The sequence below is a fragment of the Candoia aspera genome, chromosome 7 (assembly GCF_035149785.1).
Source record: "Candoia aspera isolate rCanAsp1 chromosome 7, rCanAsp1.hap2, whole genome shotgun sequence".
Lineage (NCBI taxonomy): Eukaryota > Metazoa > Chordata > Lepidosauria > Squamata > Boidae > Candoia > Candoia aspera.
This window is the reverse complement of record NC_086159.1, coordinates 45,378,349-45,392,093: the sequence shown is the minus strand read 5'-3', so window position 1 is coordinate 45,392,093 and position 13,745 is coordinate 45,378,349. Positions and strand designations below refer to the sequence as shown.

General features: G+C 36.7%; 1 protein-coding gene across 1 annotated transcript; it reads left to right on the top strand.

Moving 5' to 3' along the window:
* Positions 1-522: 522 nt before the first annotated feature.
* Positions 523-12,284, top strand: RAB21 (RAB21, member RAS oncogene family). The gene is made up of 7 exons (XM_063309107.1): positions 523-999; positions 5,623-5,682; positions 5,806-5,913; positions 6,452-6,515; positions 7,316-7,370; positions 9,103-9,191; positions 10,506-12,284. The coding sequence occupies exons 1-7, from the start codon at positions 820-822 to the stop codon at positions 10,643-10,645; spliced, it is 696 nt and encodes a 231-aa protein (XP_063165177.1). The 5' UTR covers positions 523-819; the 3' UTR covers positions 10,646-12,284.
* Positions 12,285-13,745: the final 1,461 nt, after the last annotated feature.

Sequence of the window (13,745 nt, the reverse complement as noted above, 5' to 3'; positions counted from 1 at the left end):
TAAAATAAAAATAAAAGCTTTTAATTTTGATAGACGACAGCCTAAAAAGTGTTTTTCTCCGTAACTTCTGGATGAGAAATTTGCTTCATTCTTAACTTGCAAATTCTGTGCAGGCTTACCAAGGCTGGAAGAAATACTCATAGAAACAAAGTACTGTATACTTTCTTTCCAAGTATGCATACAAAAAGATCAAGGTTGCGGAAAAGCATTGCTCTCCTTGTTTTTCCTTAGGACCACTGAGCACGAAGCGTTGAGCAACAAGTGGTGATGCTGCACGCAAGCCGAACTACCAATCTCCTCCTCTACCACGGATAGCAAAGTCAGCAACTACTACCAGTGCCCAAACCGTAGAAGAAGGTAAAACAGACCCAGCCCGCACGGACCTATCACGTCCGCTTAAGTGATCTCGCGTTACCTTCGTCATCTCCGCCCGGTCTCGTTTAGGGAGTCCTGCTCCTTCTTTCGGTCTTGCTTTTTCGGGCGGCGCTTCGGAAGGCCGAAACGCCAGCCGCCAACGGCGTGTCGCGTGACCACCCGTCGAATGACGTAGGAGGAAGAAGAAGACGCCATTAGAAGGAGGCTGAGCGAAACGGCCCGGGGCGGGTGGAGAGTGGCTCAGTGTTCTTTTTTTTCCTTCATCTCCCCCTCTCTGGTTTGCTTCCCCTCGCAGTCCTCCTTCGTGCGGCGTCCTCTCCCTCCTCTCCCGCTCCCCTTTTACGGTTATCCTGGACTCTGTGCTCAGCGCCCCATATCAGAGCGGAGCGGGGTTCGGCGGTTTGCTGATGTGAGGCCGCGGGAGCGGCGGCCACTTCGCTGCGGATGGCGACGGCAGCGGTTATTTCTGGTGCAGGAGGCGGCGGCGCCGCTGCCGCTGCTGCTGGCGGGCGAAGTTTCTCCTTCAAGGTGGTCCTGCTCGGGGAAGGCTGCGTGGGGAAGACTTCTCTGGTTCTCCGTTACTGTGAGAACAAGTTCAATGACAAGCATATCACCACCCTGCAGGTAGGTCCGGGAGGCAGCAGGAGGCCGCTCCCCGGCTTCGTCGGGGGTGAAGTTCAGCTTTCTTTTTAAGATGGGCTTTGTTTCACCTTCTGTCGCACTCGGCCCTTTTGAAGAGGGGACGACGTGGGTCCCAGAGCTGTTTTTTCACCTAATCTGAACAGTGAGAGATTGGAGCGCTTCAAAGTTTCCAGCCCGGATCACGCCGTTTCCAAATGGATGAACCTAGTGCTAGATAATAGTGATCTATTATTGAAAACCAGGGAAAGTATTTCCCACACCTCAGGGATTTTGATTTTATAGAGGGTATGTTGTCAATGATAGTTTATGCTAGTTTGTACTAAAATAAGAGTTTGTTGGCACTCTTTAGAAAAGTAGCCATGAATGTTTGTCATACCCAGCTTTATTGGAGGCAAACAAAAATTATTGTTAGGCAATATGGGAACACAAAAGAGGTAATTGAACAGATGAAAAAATTAATAGTATTTTAGGTGCTGTCAGTTCTATTTTAGAAATGCTGTAGCAAACTGACTTTGCTATTTCTCTGGAATTTGAACACATCCAGTGTTTTAATGTATGCATGAACTACCAAAGCCCGCTCAACTGTAGTTTTTCACAGCTAGTATTTATTATGTTTCATAAGTAATGTTCCTGTGAAATGTTTTACTACTCTAGAAGCCCAAACTTTTAAGGGACAGCTATCATTAAGATAATTGTCCCATAGAGTTTTGTGAACTGATGTTTCTGAAACTGTAATTCTGGAATTAAGAAGATAGAAATTATTGTTAAAAATTTAAGTAAATTGGAGTAGCTGTGTGGCCTTCTTGCTGTGCAGAAATACAATACTATATTCAGTATAAGATAATCTGGAATTAATAAAGTAACAGTAATGTTATGGTAGTTGCAGAGATGTCAAAACAGGTTGGTTAAGTTTATTATAGGTTTTTTTTTTTCCTTTCAAGGATTTCACATGATCATCAGATGTTCTGGATGAAAACAATTCTCATACTCTGTATTATACTTGCCTGACCTTAACAAGACGTAGTTTTTTTAAAAAGTCAGTTTGTGCATTCACTCCCTACTTACCTGTTTACAAATTGGTCAATAAACATGTTGATTTATACATAGTAAAATAGTCTTGGGTGGATGGGTAATCTGAAACCCTTGTTGCTCCAGATTATTTGTTTTGCCACACACTGTTTAGAGAATAGTGGTGGAGTATGTTGTCAGATCCAGTGTTTAGTCACATGCAGAGCTGAAATAGACTCTAGAATTATTCAGATTACAGAAGGATATATTTGTAATACCTCTCCAAGGATACAAATAAAACCACTTATTTAAAGGAAGCTAAATTTCCATACATTTCCATAAGTAAACTTGATTAAGTTTAATTTCCACTTTCAGCAATTATGGATCAACACTGTTTTAATCTATAAACTCAGTCTAATATTATCCTTATTGCCACTGTAAACAACAGACATTTAGACAGATTTTGGTATGGAATAAAGACTACTACTTTGAAAAGTTCTTCAAAGTAGTAGTCTATTCCATACCAAAATCTGAATTAAAATAATGTTGATCCTTTTGCTTTGTAGAAACAAATATGCAAGAGAGAATATATTCCATCTGTGCAGGCCAAGCAATTATTTCTGTCCTACAGGAAAAAAAAAACTATTCCCATTAGACAGTTTGTTGATAAACGGCAGGTTTATTTTGTTTCTTCTTACCAATATATAGGATATCAATAATTTTTTTTGACAAGGCTCACACAAATCCATGGACTTGTTAGGTAGATTCTTGGGATTTCCCTTGTCTTACTATCAGTGGAGTAAATAGAAACTTTGTGCACTTGTAGCAGACCATTGGGTGTTAAGATTGTTCTATCCTGCCAGTGACCACTATAGTGGGAAGCATTGCAATCTAGCAGCCTGCAGCTAAGAATTAGGTACTGGAAGGCAATCTACACTGGATATGATAGATAAGGACTTTTTTCAAAATTGAGAAGTGTCAGTTCACAATTACTTCCTGAAGAATTGTAACTTCCTCTAAAGATTAAATTCGTTATTATTCAACTCCTTTACATCCTGCCCTTTCTCAAAGAAGCTCCAGGAGACTTATATAATTCTTTGTTTCCACTCCCCACCAGTTTTATCGCAATAGCCCTACAAGACAAGTTATGTCTTAAAGCAGCGAGTTTTGTTTTGTTTTTGTTTTTAAAAGCTTGCTGAAGTATAACCTGAAATGCAGTATTCTACAGCTCTGTATTTATATCTAAACAGACTGTTTTATACAGTTATTCATTAACCTGCCACAAAATTGGTTATAATACATTTAACATAAGATTGAAGGTAAGTAAATGAACCACTCTTGATAAGATCCAATATACTGGTGATCAAAACAAAGTTCACTTTGTTTAACATGTAACTTTACATTCTTTGAAGCACCATCTAGAACATATTTTATTTATTAATTTTATTCACATTTCTATAACCGCCCATCTCCCCCCAAAAGGGAGCAGATTACAGCAGATTTGTTTGAGTTGCTTTCTTATAAACTGCAAAGCGAGAAAAAGTGTTCACTTAAATGCCTCAGAACCATGCTGTGTTGTAAGCATTTGTCTTCTGGTGTTAAAGCAACAAGAGAGAACAAGAGATTGGTAGATCTCATAATTAAATGTTGTTTTTCAAGGAGCAGTCATCAATCTACAGTGTTATGCGCCATTCATTCTATTGTTGATTTGACATCAGCGTTGGAAGGGAAGGGATTCTCCTTGCTGAGGAAATACCTCCATTCATGCCTCTTTTTGATCTAATGTGATCTTTAGTATCATAGCACATTGTCCCAAATCAGATTGGTAGGCCATTGTCTGATTAATTTGGATTCAATCAGTCAGCCAGTTGATTATAGTCTTAGATGTTACAAAGTCAGGTTCAGAATGTTAAAGTAATGAAACAAAGCTATTTTCCAGTTTTGAAAAATAATCAGTTCGTTCAAAGCTTGCTTTATTACTGTTCAAACATGTATTTTGTATACATTACTCTGTTAACTATACATTTTGCTGAATGTAAAAATGTATTTAGTTCTGTGCAAATAACTACAAATCCATTTTTAGTGTGAAGGAGCAGGCTGTTTCATAGATGTTATTTATTTATTAATTGTAAGGCTACCTAATCATCACATGATTCAAGGTGGTATACAGGACACGTTAAAACATAATATAACAATGAAAGAAGAACCAAACATAGTATGTTGGAGTTTACAGTGGGAATAAAAATATAATGAAGCACCTGTCCATTAGGGTTTTGTAGAACCTTAGATTTGATTTCCAAAATGTTATTTGGAATACAAACAGCATTTCTCTGCAACACCTTAAAGCAGCTGTATCTTTTTGTGAAATTGTGTGGGAACTATGAGGGCAGTTGTGCAATCACAGAAAACGGTGCAGATGATTTAAGGTGCTTCAGATAGTGTTTTGTTTGCGTTCCTGCATACTTCAAGGCATCTTTTGGAGTTTGAGTCCAACATGCAGCACAATCCTACTCTTCACTAAAAGAAAGGTCTTAGTTGCTAGGCTATTTTTCTTCTCCATTATTCAAAAGTAGGTGAAACAGTACAAAATAAAGAGTCTGCAACATCATTACGTGCATAATGAACAACAATAACACTTTCAGAGTGCAGGTAGTCCTTGACTTACAACCACAATAGGGACTTGAAAATTCATTGTTAAGCAGTACGGTTGTTAAGTGAGGCATCACGTGACTGCATCCAATTTTACAACATTTTTTGTAGCAGTCATTAAGCAAATTGTGTGGTTTCCCATTGATTTTGCTTGGCTGGGGAGTCGCAAATGGTGATTGCGTGACCCTAGGACTCTGCAGCCATCATAAATACATGCCAGTTGCCAAGCGCCCGAGTTTTGATCTTGTGATCACAGGGATGCTGCAATGGTCCTAACTGAGAGGACCTGTCATAAGTCGTTTCAGCATTGTCGGAACTTTGAATGGTTGTTAAACAAATGGTTGTAAGTTGAGGACTACCTGTGCTTGAAATTTCTCAAAGTGTCTCTCTGAGCTAACCAATAATTTTGTTAAAGACAGAAAATTTAATTGCCAAATTATTAGAAGTTGTTTTGTAGGATTAAAGTGCAGGTGAAACAGAATCTAGTCATTTTAAAACAAAACAATTTTTAAATTTTAAACTATTTCATAATTTTCTATACATTTTTATTGTATAAATGGAAGAAATTTCACTTTTCCTAAACCCTGTATTTTTCACTCCAGACCTTCATTCCAACATACCCCTCTGTTGCCTTTAGTGTAAACAACATTGTACAAAGTGAAGAAAAGGAGTAAAAAGTCATAACAAATTAAAAAAATTGATGAAATCTTATGAAATAAGAGAAAATATAGGTAAATCTAGTTTAACACCATTCACAGTTCCATATTTTTTATCCTTGCTAGCCATACTTTCTTCTACCACATCCATATACCGGTCATATCTTTATAACAGTTAAACAAAACGACCTCAGGTTCTTGTTTTGATATTTACAAAAGTCACTGAAATATATACTTAGTATGAATCAGTGAAACTTGGGCATTAATTTTATGGATGTTTTTCCACTTGTAGGCATCTTTTCTAACAAAGAAGCTAAACATTGGAGGAAAAAGAGTAAACCTTGCAATATGGGTAAGTGCTAATCATGTAGCTATGCTATTGTATTTAAATATCAAACTTTACTTAGCAAAAGATCAAGTAGCAAAATTATTATTTGAATAGATTAAATAAGATCAATATTTTTGTATCATGCAGGATACAGCAGGACAAGAGAGGTTTCATGCACTAGGTCCTATTTACTACAGAGACTCTAATGGAGCTATTTTAGTTTATGATATAACAGATGAAGATTCTTTTCAGAAGGTAACTATACCATTTCCATGCAAGAAATAAGCATCCACATCAACTACAGAGTTTTGTTGTTGTTTTTTCAAATTAAATATTTTACTCTTCTGTTTTAGCAATAACCTGGTGGGTAGACTTAATTAATTATACTGTAGACTTGGGTTGAATAAAAAGTGGTATCCAGTTGGGCCTGTGCCCTGGTGGAATAGCCTTAACCAGTGCAATAGAGTCCCTGGATTTCACTGCATGATTCTAAATGCATGCTGAAGGTTGCAGTGGAGAAAAGGTGCAAAGGAAGTCGCATTTTACAAATAGAGGTAGGCCTATGTGAATATAATTGATCTGAAACCATTTTAGTATACAATCAGAAGCAAGCTCCATTAATTCAATAAGACTTACTTCTAAGAAAGCAGTTACAGGATTGCAGTTTGTATGAAGACAGGTAAGAGAGACTGGGATTTCTGATGTTAAATATTCAAAAAATATAAAGTATCTTTTAAAAAAAACTTAAGAGTTTATTGTAATACTGAAATAAATTTTCTTTTCACTTTCATAGGTAAAAAACTGGGTAAAGGAATTAAGAAAAATGTTGGGAAATGAAATTTGCCTATGCATAGTTGGTAAGGCTTGGGCTTTTACATCTTATTAAATGACTAAGAAATCTTGTTTAGTTTAAGTGGAAATTTGCATTTAAGTGGGTTGCTCAAAACTTGTAAGTGCTTTTTAAAAGCCTTCTTAACTTTAGTACTGGTTGTATTCAGTAAGAGAAATAATACCTGAGAATTTTAAAAGTAAACAGCAGGAAAAGTAGAAAGCAGAGTGGTAGTAGCAAGAATATGAGAAAGTTTTCTTGAGAAGAGACATTTCTGAATGTGTTTTAACCCTAATTAGAGTTCATAGTCCATGGAGTTCTAGACTAGATATTTCTCTGTGAACAAATTAGTATAAAACTGCTTTAGAAACAAGATTGAAAGGTTTCCTCAATTAGAATTATATATATTACTTGCCATTTTGTGAAGTGCTTTAGTGTCTTTTAAATTAAGTTTAGCTACAACTTACTTGTTTGAAGTAACCACAGTTTCCTATGCAGTTGCACAAGTGAACACATTTTTTAGAGATTGGCTAAGGATTGCAGGATGGAGCATGATGCTATGATGCTATTTAATGTTTTCATTGTGAAGAATTACAAAAATACCCCAGCATGTTGCTCTCTATTCCTGCTGCCTAACTCATAGTCTTGGCAATGTGAAGTTGAGTTTGGCAATTAATTCTGGATACCTGAATGGATATAGAGGTAGAAGAGTAAATGCCACTCATGTCTGGAAACAACGAAAACTGGTTAGAAACATATTGTTGATGTTGAGCAGATTGTGTCTTTCTGATTTATTTTGGATATTAAAGAAATCTGAATTCCTGACAGGTAACAAGATAGATTTGGAGAAGGAAAGACACGTGTCTATTCAAGAAGCAGAATCGTAAGTTTATGACTCTTAATTTCAATACTACTTTGAAGATGCCATCACTTACATATAGCATATACAGGTAGTCCTCGTTTAGCAACTGCCTTGGATAGTGACCATTTGCAGTTACAACGGTGATGAAAAAGTAACTTTGCGACCAATGCCCATATTTACGACCTTTGCAGCATCTCTCTCTGTCATGTATTTGCCATTACAGTCAGTCAGTACACATTGTCCTGTGCCTGACCTGATTTTTTTCTTCTTCTCCCCTCATAGATTGGAGAGATTGTCTAAACAAGTGATCTCCTCCTGAGCTGCTTTTTTCTGCAGCACAGCCTGTCCCTAAAAAGTGCTAACCAAGCTCAGCTCTGTGACCTTAATTAGTTGATTAGAGTGGTGGGCTAGCTTGCAGCTGCTGCCTGAAACTGGCCCTAAAAGTTTCACACAAAATGCTTTCGTTTACCTCCTAAGTGGCTTGCTAGGCAAACAGCCAGTGCTAGCACATTCCTTTCGATGCGTATTCCCCATTGTGTGCCTGCTTACTCTCTTGTCCCTTCCTCTCCAAATAATGTAAATACAAACTTCAATTCTCTTCTTGCTAATTATCCCAGTGCTGGGGTGAGCATTCCAAAGGATGGGGGAATGGGGAAAAAGGTCTATAAGAATTGCCCTTTTACCTGGCTTCCTCATCAGTCAAGTTCTGGAAACCTTCCCTGCCATTTGGGCTCACCTGCCTGTTTGGGGTAGTATCCTTCTGACTCTGTAAAGTAAAGCAAAGCTGACGTAAAATTGTAAGCACAGTGACAGTCACGTGATTTTTCGCTTAGCGACCACCTTGCTTAACCAAGTTGCCAGTCCCAGTTGTGGTTGCTAAATGAGGACTACCTGTATACATATTTAAATTATCACATATTAAAACATTTTATGCAAATAGCGTAACTTAAAATCTGTATTTTCTGCCTCGATTCTGTTGTTGTTTATATTATTTTTCCTAGCTATGAACAACCTTGGAACAGGTTGTTAAAGTTATCAAGGGCTGGCTGAAATAAATTATTATTAAGAGCCTATCAATTTATTGCAGTCAGATAATTAGATCTGTTGAGATGTGTTGCCTGTTTAGTTCTTGATGCGCTGTACATTGAACCCTGTGATATAATGATTCTTTGCTTCTAAATCTTAAACAAGTATAGTTGCTCTTAGTCTCTAGAGCTCTTTGCCACAAGAAGTTCATCTATCCTGTTCTCTCATCTCATATCCATAGGCAAAACCACTTCTAAATGATTTAAAATTGTCAGATCAAATCATTTTGGGTAGTCAGTTGATTGCATTTTTTGTTTTTTATTGACATGTTCTTACCTGCCTTGTTGTGTATTTTGTAATTTATATATTTTTCTTTGTGCTTTGGTAACCTTGAACAAATAATGGAAAGGGGGTAATAAATGTAATAAATAGCCCCCATGTTCATTAACTTCAATCATAGCACCTACAATTATTTTACATCCATTTTGTCTGTGCATTAGATGTATTAAAATTTACATAGTCTGTATTCAGATCCAAATCTTTTATTACAGTCAATGACCAGATGTAGGTATAATTCAGCAACAATATTACAAGGGGGAAAGGGGAGTGAGGTATTTTTGTCTGTGCATTAGATGTATTAAAATTTACACAGCATGTATAATTTGCTTACAACATAGAAAATGCATACAATTGCAATTTTCAGTCAGAAGACATTTTTTTCTTGCAGGTATGCAGAATCAGTGGGAGCGAAACACTATCATACATCTGCCAAACAGAACAAAGGAATAGAAGAACTCTTTCTTGATTTGTGTAAACGTAGGTTTGTCTAATATTTGAGTTAATGTTTCTATTATGAAATCAAATGCCTCCTGAATGATGAGCTACTCTTTTAAATCCAGTTTCATTTGCACTAGATTTAAGCTATGTAACACAATCTGTATTATGTAATTTTAAAAAATGGTAATTTGTAGCATGAAGCCATGCTTCCCACATCGCGCACTTTGACTGTTGGCTGATAGTTCCATCCCAGAACATGTGTTACAGATAATATATATGGAGAGGCAGGAATCAGAGGTCTGCCAAAAGATGAACAAATAATGTAAGCCTATCCTGCTAAATTGGTGCTTGGCAAGTGTGATACTCTTTAAGCCATAGTCTCTTAATGCCATATGAGAAGAAGGAGACCCAGTTCTTGCTTATTTCTGCTGAAAGTTTAGGCTGAGTACTTGATGTATAAACCTGAGAGAGAGAAAAAAAAGTGTATGTAAGTAACATGGGTCTTCAAAATATAGTTCTACAGAAGTTAAAACTAGTTAAATAACTAGGCAAATGTATGTATATAGTTAACATCTTAACAGTGTTGTGACTGACAGATAACCTCTGTTCCAACAAGCATTTCAAAAGAATGGACAGGGAAGAGATGCTGGCAATGCTGTTATTTAGATCAGAGTACAAAATCCCCTCAGTTTATGGCCTGGAATTGGATCAGAAGGAAAAGGGTTTCCTTCTGATCGGGTTTCCTTCTGATCTGCCTTCTCCTCCTGTTGGGGGAGCCCATCCAGCACTTTTGATTGGATTCAAGTCACAGCCATAGGTCCCAGCATTGCAGCTGTTCACTCTTATTTTGCAGTAGCCACATAGGAAGATGCCCTGAGTCTATAGCCTGTTACTAAAATTTGTATGCCCAGTTATCAGCCACATTAGAGTTCAGGAATCTTTTGGATACAGAAAAATGTTGGTACCTGTCAGCTAGTGGGCTGCTGTAGAATCATCTAGGATGGTAATAATTGAAATAGAATGGTTACTGTCTAAAAAGTGATAAGCTCTCTTTATATCAGGTTAACAGTGAGATACTCAGATTGATGTTGAATAATTATCTTTGCTATCATACTTGATTCGCTGAGGAATATTTCCCACTAGTTTTAGCTGTTCAGTAGTACATGTGGGTTTCAGATAATACTGGGTATTTAAAATTAGCTTATGTTTATAAATGATGATTAACTTATAAGTAATATGTGTTTAAAGAATCCTTTACAGAACTTACATGCGCTACGTTTGTGTACAATATCATTTGCTTTTCTACTCAATGTTTATAAACTCTCTAATGTATACAATATTTTTGTGTTTTAGGAATGATAGAAACTGCACAAGTTGATGAGAGAGCACGAGGCAATGGTTCTAGTCAATCAGGAGCTGCAAGGCGGGGAGTACAAATAATTGATGATGAGCCAGCAGCTCAGAGTAGTGGAGGTTGCTGCTCCTCTGGATAATTGTACAAGACTGTGCTTCTTGCCCCTTTAGTGAAGACTGCCATATTCAAAGTCTCATTCTTTATCAGCGGAGAATTGGAATTAACAGTATTTAAAATCATTTGTAACAATTCAGTACCATTAAGTGCTAAACTAGTGGAGTATGTGACCAGAGAATTGGCATTTTCTACACCGATTAACAAAGCAAACCAATGGCCTTTTTACATATTTCTTTAATAATGAATAATATTGCATGTGAGAAAGACTTATGGCTTCATTTATATTTTAAATGAGATCATTATTTAATAACTTATACACCTTATTGGAATTAGACATTTTTTGCAGCCCTTTGTATTTTGTGGTAGATAAGCTATATCTCTTCACAATTGCAATCAATTTCTTTTTAATTAGCAGATATCTGGATACTATTTTTGCAGGGGTACCATTGATATATAACTGCTTGACTACTTTGATATATTCATCCTGTACTCCATGCTGGTAAAATAAATTGTAAATTACACATTAAATATTTTATCTGCTTTTATAAGTGCAGGTGCAGAAATATGTACACAAGTCTTGTCAATGATTGTGAGGTAAAAAACAGTTGGTGGAAAGATACATGTTCTGTTACTTACTGCTGACTCTCTTTGCTAGATTATGATGATAATTTTTCCTTGCTCTGAAGTTTACATATGTTTCTGAATTTTTTTCTAGCAACTATTGATCTATAACACTCTCAGTCCAAAATATCTAGTTGGAATGTTGTGAACTGTTACATTTATTTTTACTAATACAAGTTTGAAATGGCTAAAATACTGCTTATGATACACAGAAATTATACCTGTGAACTTGGCCTCTTCTATTTGATCATCTCTAAGCAAGACCTGCTCATAAAACTTCTGTTGTCCTTATATCCTTGCTTCCTTATGTATTGTGTTAAAAACAGAAATTAAAATAACTTAGCTGCAACACTTAAAAATCCATTAAAAATGGATAGGAATTATTAAATTTTGATAAGCTTTGTTTTAAATCCACTTTTTGAGAGCTTCCAGTTAACAAATATGTCGAAAGTATTTTCTGAATGAATGGAAAAACAGAAAATATACTTCAAAGTCTTTTTGTTTCAAAACAACATTACTTCAAAAGTAGGATATTTGTTGACTTCCTGAAGAAAATGCCACATGGTTATTTGGTAAATGGGAGTATTTTGGCATGGAACATAAATTATTTTGCTTTTAAAAATTGGTTTGTGTGATTCTAACTTCACTTTAGATGGCTTGAATTTACAGTACTATGATGAATATAATGAATATGCAAGCTCAAACATTGAACACTGGGAATTGGATACACATCCCATAAATGTCACTTTCCAGATACTGACACAGAACCTTTAAGAGTGATGTTTTAGAAAACACTGCATGCATTTATAATCCTCTTAAAGTTGATGTATGAAAATCAACTGAAGTCAACAAGAAGAAATTAGCTATCACACATGGCCATAATCTAGGTAATATATACGTTGTACTCTGTACCTTAACCCCTACTGAAACTGTAAATTAAATGATTTGTTAAAATACATATGTTCAAGTAGCTTGGTTACTGTGACTTCTACCATGTGCTGCTGTAAGCTACTCTATATTCATTAAATATTCATATTTAATATCTTCTTACAGCTATTTTTCTGAACTGTGTTTGACATAGGACAATTATGAGTATCTGTTCAAAGGCAAAACTAACACTGATTTTAGGACTAATAGTTTTGACTACTTTCATTCATATTAATGACTCTAAAAACAGTCTTTGGTGTCTCTGCCCCCCCCCCCCTTTTTCCTCTGGTCAAATACGCTCTTGGAATGAACTTTGGTGCATTATTGTAAGATATATATGGGGTGTTAGGTGATGCAAAGAGCATCCTCTAACAGAATCCTTTACTTAGCAGTACGTTGCTGAGGTTTGAAGGGTGTTCCAGATTAAAGTTGGTACCCTGATCCTAGACAACACAACTCATGTAAGCGGAAATATCCTGGTCGTATTTCTAGGTTGCCCAACTTAGATTCCTCCTGTTTCCATATATGTACTAACCCATTTTTTTTCCTCTTGCAAAGTATTTTGGGTTCAAATAATAGCTAGTGTGCAGTGTATCACTAGAGAGCAGTTACACATGGCTGGAGCAGTCTTAAGAATACTGTTTCTGGAGATGGGTAAGATTAGACAACTCTTCCCTTCAGCTGTTCAGTATTGAAGACTTCAACTTCAGATCTCTCAGTATGGACACATCACAAAATACAGTTGGTGTATCTGACTGACTTGATTTTGTCACATTTTTGACACACACAGTTCTGCTTGTCTGATTTTTTTCTTAAATAGTTGCCCTCAAAACTGAGGTGGTAGCCCCATACATACATATCTGGGAGCACATCCCATTTAAGCCAAGAGGATTTATTTCCACATAAATAAGCACAATTGCATTTGAATACTGATAACTCACTCTCCTACTACCTGAGCTATTCATCACTTCCTTTTAGAACTTCAGCATATATTCCCCCACCTCAAACTATATGAACTGCTCTCCTTGTTCATGTTATTCTGTAAATGGTGCTAGATATGCTCTTACGTAGTTTTAAATGCTTACTAACAATAGGATTTAAACAGCTGTAATGTAAAGAAGCTTTCCATGGAGTCAAAAGCTAAAAATGGGCATTTTGCCAATTAGTATTTGTAAGGAGGCAGAGAGCCAGTTTGGTCTAGTGGTTAAGGCTTCAGGCTAGAAACCAGGAGACAGAGTTCTAGTCCCACCTGAGGCATGAAACTGGCTGGGTGACTTTGGGCCAGTCACTCCTCTCAGCCCACGACCTCAGGCTTTGGTGACAAGCCAGGCAGTCAATTCCTGTCACAACCAACAGATCAACATTTGGTTGATGTGAAAAAAGCAGACCCTACACATGCAGGAAAAATGCTAGGGAAAAAAATGTAAGGAGGCAGATAGCTGCTTACCAGTAGAAGCAAGCTGCTAGCTAGCTTCTCAGAAACTTACACTTGAAGATGGAGAATCATATTTGAAAAAAAACAAAACTGCTTGGCACTGATGGCACAACTGAATGTTTTATCTAGTCGTGTATTT